The sequence below is a fragment of the Melospiza georgiana genome, chromosome 33, assembly GCF_028018845.1.
Source record: "Melospiza georgiana isolate bMelGeo1 chromosome 33, bMelGeo1.pri, whole genome shotgun sequence".
NCBI lineage: Eukaryota > Metazoa > Chordata > Aves > Passeriformes > Passerellidae > Melospiza > Melospiza georgiana.
Genome location: NC_080462.1, coordinates 1,807,353 through 1,816,559, shown reverse-complemented (window position 1 = coordinate 1,816,559; position 9,207 = coordinate 1,807,353). Strand labels below are relative to the sequence as shown.

The 9,207-nt window shown below is 67.9% G+C and overlaps 2 protein-coding genes across 2 annotated transcripts; one reads left to right on the top strand and one right to left on the bottom strand.

Annotated features, from left to right (window-relative positions):
- Positions 1 to 935: 935 nt before the first annotated feature.
- Positions 936 to 9,149, top strand: PEA15 (proliferation and apoptosis adaptor protein 15). The gene is made up of 4 exons (XM_058042939.1): positions 936 to 987; positions 5,773 to 5,946; positions 7,392 to 7,547; positions 9,054 to 9,149. Exons 2-4 carry the CDS (start codon positions 5,775 to 5,777, stop codon positions 9,116 to 9,118), a joined length of 393 nt encoding a protein of 130 aa, XP_057898922.1. The 5' UTR covers positions 936 to 987; positions 5,773 to 5,774; the 3' UTR covers positions 9,119 to 9,149.
- LOC131095217 (uncharacterized) lies at positions 4,034 to 5,424 on the bottom strand. The gene is made up of 3 exons (XM_058042866.1): positions 5,122 to 5,424; positions 4,839 to 5,054; positions 4,034 to 4,683 (listed from the first exon to the last, which is right to left on the bottom strand). Exons 1-3 carry the CDS (start codon positions 5,294 to 5,296, stop codon positions 4,148 to 4,150), a joined length of 927 nt encoding a protein of 308 aa, XP_057898849.1. The 5' UTR covers positions 5,297 to 5,424; the 3' UTR covers positions 4,034 to 4,147.
- Positions 9,150 to 9,207: the final 58 nt, after the last annotated feature.

Below are 9,207 nucleotides of genomic sequence, written 5' to 3'. Positions count from 1 at the left end.
GTATCAGATCCCATTACCAGATCCCAGTATGGGATCCCTGCTCCAGATCCCAGTATGGGATCCCAATACCAGATCCCAACACCAGATCTCATCACCAGATCCCAGAGTGGGATCCCATTCTCAGATCCCAGGGTGGGATCCCAGTATCAGATCCTATTACCAGACCCCAGTTTGGGATCTCAGTGTGGGATCCCATTACCAGATCCCAGTATGGGATCCCAGTATGATATCCCTGCTCCAGATACCAGTATGGGATCCCATTGCCAGACCCCAATACCAGACCCCAGTACCAGACCCCAGTTTGGAATCCCAGTATGGGATCCCAACACCAGATCCCTGCTCCAGATCCCAGTTTGGAATCCCAGTATGGGATCCCATGAGCAGATCCCTGCTCCAGATCCCAGTTTGGAATCCCAGTATGGGATCCCATTAGTAGATCCCTGCTCCAGATCCCAGTTTGGAATCCCAGTATGGGATCCCATTAGTAGATCCCTACTCCAGATCCCAGTTTGGAATCCCAGTATGGGATCCCATTACCAGATCCCTACTCCAGATCCCAGTTTGGAATCCCAGTATGGGATCCCATTAGTAGATCCCAGTGCCAGATCCCAGTTTGGAATCCCAGCTGCGGATCCCATTACCAGACCCCGATTCCAGACCCCAATTCCAGACCCCGATTCCAGACCCCAATTCCAGACCCCAGTACCGGATCCCAGCTCCCGATGCCCTCCCGGGCCCCTGTGTGACATTGTCCCCCCCTGTCCCCCCCCACCCCGGCCGGTGACACCGCGGGGACCCCAAATCTCGCCCGCGGGGGACCCTGGGCGGGGGGGGAGGCCGGGGCGGCTCCTCCCGCCTGACCCCGCCCCTCCAAGCCCCTCCCCCAAGGACCCCGCCCCGTTAAGCCCCGCCCACCCCCGCTCCGAGCGGCGGCACCGAGAGCCCGAGCGGCGGCACCGGCACCGGCACCGGCAGCGCCCGCGGCCGGTAAGTGCGGGCAGGGAGGGGGGCACCGGAGCCACCGAGCGACCCCCCGGCCCCAGCGGCGGCCCCGCGGCCGCACCGGCACCGGATGGACCCCGCGGCCGCCGCCTCCATCCGCTCCCGGCGCCGCTCCCGGGGCCGCTCCCGGTTCCGCTCCCGGTTCCGTTCCCGGTGCTCTCCAGCGGCCCCGGACCGCGATGCTGCCCCCCCCCCTCCCGCTCTGTGTGACCCCCCCGCCCCACCGAGCATCCCCCGCGCTCCCTGATGCCCCCGCGGCGGGCAGGAAGGGGTTAACGGTGCCGGGGGTCCCGGTCGGGCTCTCCCGGTTCCCCCCCGTTCTCCCCCGGTGCCCCCCATCCTCCCCCCTTTCACTTCCCGTTTCGCTGCCGGGGGGGCTCGAACCCGTGACACGGTGGGGGGGGGGACACTCGGTGGCTCTCGGGGCCCACGCGGGACGCGGGACACGCCACCCTCCCCCCCCCCGGTGTCGCCGTGTCCCTGTCCCTGCCACCCCCGGTGTCCCGGTTCCATCCCGGTTCCGTTCCCGTTCCCCACGCGGGACACGGGGCCCTTTCCCCCCCCCCGCCCCACCCGAGCACCCCCGTGGGTGTCCCCGCGCTGTCCCCGCGCGCTCCCGGTCCCGTCCCGTGCCCGCGGTGCCGCCCAGTGCTCCCAGTGCTCCCAGTGCTCCCGGGACCGCCCGGGACCGGCGGGACCCCCCCCGGACACCCCGAAAACGCCTTTGGGGACATCACGGGTGGGCGCGGGGCCAAACTGGGGCCAAACTGGGACCGAACTGGGGCCGAACTGGTCCCAAACTGGGGCCGAACTGGTTCCAAACTGGAGCCGAACTGGTCCCAAACTGGAACCGAACTGGGCCGCGGGAGGCGCCGCTTCCGCATCCCCGCGCCGGGACCGGGCGGGGGCCCCGAAAGGGACCGGGACAGGAACGGGGGGGGGGTCCCGAGACTCATCTCCCCCCCCCAACCCCACCCGTGCCCCGTCCCACGGAGCGGCCCCGCGTGGGGAAACTGAGGCACGAGTGTGGGGGGAAGGATCGCGCCCAGCTGTGCCCCAGCTGTGCCCCAGATGTGCCCGGGGATGCTGCGGCCGCCGGGCAGGGCGGGACCCCCGCGACACGCGTGGGACCCTCAGGACACGGGGGGGGGACAGGAGGGTGGCAGTGGGGCAGGGCGGGGCACAGCTGTGTCCGTGTGTCCGAGCCGTGTCCGTGTGTCCGAGCAGTGTCCGTGTGTCCGAGCAGTGTCCGTGGGGCCGGACAGTGGGGTCGGGATCCGACAGTGGGGTCAGGGCCATGTCCGTGGGTCCGGGGCCCTGTCTGTGTGTCCATGGGTCCGCACAGTGGGGTCAGGGCCGTGTCCGTGGGTCCGGGGCCGTGTCCGTGGGGCCGGACAGTGGGCTGAGGGCCGTGTCCGTGGGTCCGGGCCGTGCCTCGCATTCCGGGGGGGCCCGGGGGGGCCGGCGGCGGCCGCGCCGCTCCCCGAGGCACAAAGGGCCCCTTGTCCCCCACGCTGCGTGGGGGGGGGCTCGTGGGGGACCCTCCCCCCGCCTCCCGCTCTCCCCAACCCCCCCCCAAAAACCCAAAAACACCCCGAGGGGGGGGGGTGGGCATGGGGAGGGGGGCACTGATGGCATCGGCGCCCCCCAGACCCCCCCACGGGGGGCACAAAGCCCGGGGGGGCTCCGTCCCACCCGTGTCGCGCCCCCCCCCCACAAACCGGGATTAACCCACCCGAGCCCCCCGCCCGCCCCACTGAATGGGGCCCAGCGGGGGCCACGCCCCTCGTGAATATTCATGAGGCGCTTTGCATGAGAAACGTGAATGGGGCGGGGAGGGGGGTCCCACGGTGCGGGGTGGGGGTGAAATACCCACGACCCCCCCCCCCCCCATCGGTGCCACCGGGGCTCGGGGGGTTCGGGGGGGTTCGGGCCGGGCCTGGGAACGCGGGAGGGGCGGGAGCGGCGGGGGGGGGGGTCCCGGTCCCCGCCCCCCCCCCCCCGGAAGGCCCCGTGTCCGGCCGGGGCTGAGTCATGGGCGGCCTTAAAGGGGCCGCGCACCGGACAGGGCGGGGGAGGGGCTGGGGGGGGGGATGGGGGAGGGTTTGTGCGTGGGGGGAGGGGTTGGGGGATGGGGGGGTGAGGGGGGGATGGGTTTGTTGTTGGAGAGGAGCGTGGGGGGGGGCGCGGCTGTGCGTGGGGGGGGGGCGTGGGGGGAGCGTCTGTTCATGGGGGGGAGGGGCTGGGCTGTGGGGGGGGGGGCGTGGGAAGGTGTCGGTGAAGGGGGGGGGTCTCACGTGGGGGGGGGGGGGGGAGGGAGGGGTTGTTTACCGAGCGCTGTCACGAGTGGGGGGGGTTCGGGGTGGGGGTTTTGGGGGGGGGGGCGTTGTTTACGAGGAGTCACGAGTGGGGGGGGGGGGAGGGGACACAGAGACGCGTGTGCCCCCCCCCCACACACACAACGAGGGTCTGACACCCCCCCACCCCATGGGGGGGGGGGAAGGGGCAGGCGGGTGATGCGTTGCCATGGTAACCGCATCCCTGCGTGGGTGGCGGCGTCGCCATGGCAACGGGGACCGGCGGGAGAGGGGGGGGGACAGTGACCCCCCCCCCCCCCAATAACACAGAGAGGGGGGGCGGGGGGATCGGGGTGAGTGTGCAAAGGGGGGGTCAGTGAGAAGGGGGTGAGTGTGAATTTGGGGGTCAGTGAGAAGGGGGTGAGTGTGCAAAGGGGGGGTCAGTGAGAAGGGGACGAGTGTGAATTTGGGGGTCAGTGAGAAGGGGGTGAGTGTGCAAAGGAGGGGTCAGTGAGAAAGGGGGTGAGCGTGAATTTGGGGGTCAGTGGGAATTCGGGGTGAGTGTGCAAAGGGGGGGTCGGATTGTGCAGGGGGGGCTGCGCACGAGCAGGATGAGTGTGCAAAGGGGGGGTCGGTGCAAATTTGTGACACTGAATTTGGGGTGAGCGTGCAAAGGGGGGGGTCACAATTCGGGGTGAGCGTGCAAAGGGGGGGTCGGTGAGTTTGGGCTGAGTGTGCAAAGGGGGGTGACAGTGTCCGGTTGGGGGGGGGTCCGTGCGAGCCCCCCCGCGCTGTTGGGGACCCGGAGCAGCCGCCTCGGTCCCCGCTCGGTCCCCGCTCGGTCGCTGTCACATCCCGTGAGCGTCACATGAGTCACGGCCGGGGGCTGGGCTGGCACCGGGGCTGAGCCGCGACAGCGGGGACAGGGCTGGGGACACCGGTGACAGCAATGGAGGAGGCTGGGGACAGTTGTGACACCAAGCACTGAGGCTGGGGACACCGGTGACAGCAATGGAGGAGGCTGGGGACAGCTGTGACACCGCTGGCTGAGGCTGGGGACATTGGTCACAGCAATGGAGGAGGCTGGGCACGGTTGTGACACCAAGGACTGAGGCTGGGGACATTGGCCATAGCAATGGATGAGGCTGGGGACATCTGTGACACCAGTGGATGATGAGGCTGGAGACACAGGTGACACTGGTGGCTGAGGTTGAGGACACTTGTGACACCAAGGACTGAGGCTGGGGACAGTTGTGACTTGAGCAGCTGAGCTTGGGGACACTTGTGACACCAGTAGATGACTCTGGGGACATTTGTGACACCAGGGACTGAGGCTGAGGCTGGGGCTGGCACTGGAGACTGAGCATGGGGACATCGGTGACACCTGTGGCTGAGGCTGGGGACACTTGTGACTTGAGCAGCTGAGCTTGGGGACACTCATGACACCAATGGACGAGTCTGAGGACATCTGTGACACCTGTGGCTGAGGCTGGGGACAGATGTGACAACAGTGGCTGAGCCTGGGGACACTTGTGACACCTGTGGCTGAGGCCGGGACAGCTCGGGGACACTCATGACACGAGTGGCTGAGTCTGGGGACATTTGTGACACAGGTGGCAGAGCCAGGGCTGGACCTGGCACCAGTGGCTGAGGCTGGGGACACTTGTGACACCAGGGATTGAGGCTGGGGACACTGGTGACACTTGTGGCTGAGTCCCCTGTCACTTGTGGCATGTGTGGCTGAGAGCAGGAGCACTCGTGTCACCCACGGCTCTGTCCCATGTCACTCGTGTCACCCAGGGCAGGGTTCCCTGTCCCTCACACCCCGTGTCCCCCAGCCATGGCCATGTCCCGTGTCCCTCATGTCCCCAAGTGTCCCCCACAGACCATGTTCCATGTCCCTGCTGTCCCTGCTGTCCCTGCTGTCCCCTGTGTCTCCAGCCATGTCCCCACATCCCTGATGTCCCCAATGTCCCTGTGTCCCCAGCCATGGCCATGTCCCCATGTCCCCCATGTCCCTTTTGTCCCTAGCCATGTCCCCATGTCCCCATGTCCCCGTGTCCCCAGCCATGTCCCCATGTCCCCATGTCCCTTTTGTCCCCAGCCATGTCCCCATGTCCCTTTTGTCCCCAGCCATGGCCGAGTACCGCAGTCTGCTGGAGGAGCTGGCCCAGCAGAGCCATGTCCCCATGTCCCCATGTCCCTTTTGTCCCCAGCCATGTCCCCATGTCCCCGTGTCCCCATGTCCCCGTGTCCCCAGCCATGTCCCCATGTCCCCAGCCATGTCCCCATGTCCCTGATGTCCCCATGTCCCCAGCCATGTCCCCATGTCCCTGTGTCCCTGTGTCCCCAGCCATGTCCCCATGTCCCTGTGTCCCCAGCCATGTCCCCGTGTCCCCATGTCCCTGTGTCCCCAGCCATGTCCCCATGTCCCTGTGTCCCCAGCCATGTCCCCATGTCCCTGTGTCCCCAGCCATGGCCGAGTACCGCAGTCTGCTGGAGGAGCTGGCCCAGAACATCACGGCCGAGGACCTGGAGCAGCTCAAGTCCGCGTGTCGCGAGGACATCCCCAGCGGGGAGGGTGACGCCATCGCCACCGGCCACCACTGGTTCGCCTTCCTGGAGCGCCACAGCAAGCTGGACCGAGGTGTGACACCCGTGCCACCACCGGCACTGTCCCCCTCCCCGCGCCCCGGGGCTGCTCCCGCCCTGGGATGGTCCCATGGACCCCGTCCCTGTCCCGGTCCCCTGTCCCCGTCACCTGAGCCCTGTCCCTGTCCCCTGTCCCCGTCCCTGTCCCCATGACCTGAGCCCTGTCCCTGTCCCAGTCCCCGTCCCTGTCCCCGTCACCTGAGCCCTGTCCCGGTCCCCTGTCCCCATCACCTGTCCCCTGTCCCCGTCCCTGTCCCCATCACCTGTCCACTGTCCCTGTCCCAGTCCCCATCCCCATCAACTGAGCCCTGTCCCCCTTCCCTGTCCCCATCCCCATCCCTGTCGCCATCCCTGTCCCCATCCTTGTCCCCATCTCTGTCCTCCTCCCTGTCCCCCTCCCCATCCCTGTCCCCTCCTTGTCCCCATCCCTGTCCCCATCCTGTCCCCATCCCTGTCCCCTCCTTGTCCCCATCCCTGTCCCCATCCCTGTCCCCTCCTTGTCCCCATCCCTGTCCCCATCCCTGTCCCCATCCCCGTCCCCTCCCTGTCCCCATCCCTGTCCCCTCCTTGTCCCCATCCTGTCCCCATCCCTGTCCCCTCCTTGTCCCCATCCCCGTCCCCTCCCTGTCCCCTCCTTGTCCCCATCCTGTCCCCATCCCCGTCCCCTCCCTGTCCCCATCCCCGTCCCCTCCCTGTCCCCATCCCTGTCCCCTCCTTGTCCCCATCCCTGTCCCCTCCTTGTCCCCATCCCTGTCCCCATCCCTGTCCCCTCCTTGTCCCCATCCCTGTCCCCTCCTTGTCCCCATCCCTGTCCCCTCCTTATCCCCATCCCTGTCCCCTCCTTGTCCCCATCCCTGTCCCCTCCTTATCCCCATCCCTGTCCCCTCCTTATCCCCATCCCTGTCCCCTCCTTGTCCCCATCCCTGTCCCCTCCTTGTCCCCATCCCTGTCCCCTCCTTATCCCCATCCCTGTCCCCTCCTTATCCCCATCCCTGTCCCCTCCTTGTCCCCATCCCTGTCCCCTCCTTATCCCCATCCCTGTCCCCATCCCTGTCCCCTCCCTGTCCCCATCCCTGTCCCCATCCTGTCCCCATCCCCGTCCCCTCCCTGTCCCCATCCCCGTCCCCTCCTTGTCCCCATCCCTGTCCCCTCCTTGTCCCCATCCCTGTCCCCATCCCCGTCCCCTCCTTGTCCCCATCCTGTCCCCATCCCCATCCCCTCCTTGTCCCCATCCTGTCCCCATCCCTGTCCCCTCCTTGTCCCCATCCTGTCCCCATCCCCGTCCCCTCCTTGTCCCCATCCCCATCCCCTCCCCGCGCCCTCCGGGCCCCCGCGGCCGCAGCAGCGCGGGTGGCCCGAGCCCAGCACGTGTCCCGTGTGTGTCCCGTGTGTGTCCCGTGTGTGTCCCCGCGCTGTCCCCGCGCTGTCCCCGTGTCACAGACAACCTGTCCTACATCGAGCACATCTTCGAGATCTCGCGCCGGCCGGACCTGCTGACCAAGGTGGTGCAGTACCGCACGCAGGTGCTCAAGATCTCCGAGGAGGACGAGGTGGACACCAAGCTCACCCGCATCCCCAGCGCCAAGAAGTACAAGGGTGAGAGGGGACAGGGACAGCGGGGACACGAGGGGATGTCACCCAGGGAGAGTGGGGACAGGGACGGGGACATGGGGACAGGGATGGGGACAGGGATGGGGACACACACAAGGGGATGTCACCCAGGGACAGGGACAGGCATCCCCAGCGCCAAGAAGTACAAGGGTGAGAGGGGACAGGGACAGCGGGGACACGAGGGGATGTCACCCAGGGACAGCGGGGACAGGGATGGGCACACGGGGACAGGGATGGGGACAGGGACAGGCGGGGATGTCACCCAGGGACAGGTGGGGATGGGGATGGGGACAGGGACACAAGGGGATGTCACCCAGGGACAGGCGGGGACAGGGACGGGGACACGGGGACAGGGATGGGGACAGGGACGGGGACACAAGGGGATGTCACCCAGGGACAGGGATGGGGACACACACAAGGGGATGTCACCCAGGGACGGGGACAGGCATCCCCAGCGCCAAGAAGTACAAGGGTGAGAGGGGACAGGGACAGCGGGGACAGGGACGGGGACACGGGGACAGGGATGGGGACACAAGGGGATGTCACCCAGGGACGGGACAGCGGGGACAGGGATGGGGACAGGGATGGGGACAGGTGAGGATGGGGACAGGGACAGGCGGGGATGTCACCCAGGGACAGGTGGGGACAGGGATGGGGACACAGGGACAGGGATGGGGATGGGGACAGGGACAGGGACACAAGGAGATGTCACCCAGGGACAGGCGGGGACAGGGACAGGTGGGGATGGGGATGGGGACGGGGACAGGGACACAAGGGGATGTCACCCAGGGACAGGGACAGGCATCCCCAGCGCCAAGAAGTACAAGGGTGAGAGGGGACAGGGACAGCGGGGACAGGGACGGGGACACGGGGACAGGGATGGGGACAGGGATGGGGACAGGGACGGGGACAGGCGGGGATGTCACCCAGGGACAGGCGGGGACGGGGACAGGCAGGGATGGGGACAGGGACAGGCGGGGACAGCCGGGGATGTCACCCAGGAACAGACAGGGATGGGGACAGCGGGGACAGGGACGGAGACAAGGACAGGCAGGGGTGGGGACAGGGATGGATTGGGATGGGGACAGCCGGGGACAGGCACCCCCAGGGACAGGAACTGTCATTGTCCCCAAGCAGGGACAGCGACCCCTCCCCAATTCCCCCAGGGCTGGGACAGGGACCCCAAGGGGGGATAAAAGATTCCCCAGGGAGGGTTGGGGACCCCCGGGAAAGGGTTGGGGACCCCCGGGAAAAGTTGGGGACCCCCAGGAGGGGCTGGGGACCCTTAGGAAGGATTGGGGACCCCCAGGAAAGGGTTGGGGACCCCCGGGAAAGGTTGGGGACCCTCAGGAAGGATTGGGGACCCCTGGAGGGGTTGGGGACCCCCAGAAGGGGTTGAGGACCCCCAGGGAGGTTTGGGGACCCTCTGTGTGGTGGGGGGGACACCCCCAGACCCCCCTGACCCCCCATCCTGTGTCCCCCCCTCCCCAGACATCATCCGGCAGCCCTCGGAGGAGGAGATCATCAAACTGGCCCCCCCCCCGAAAAAGGCCTGAGCGGCTCCAGGACCCCCCCCCACCCCAGAGCCCCCTCCCCACTCTGCACCCCTGGGGGGGGGGGGGGGGGGGGCTGAATTCCCCCCCCC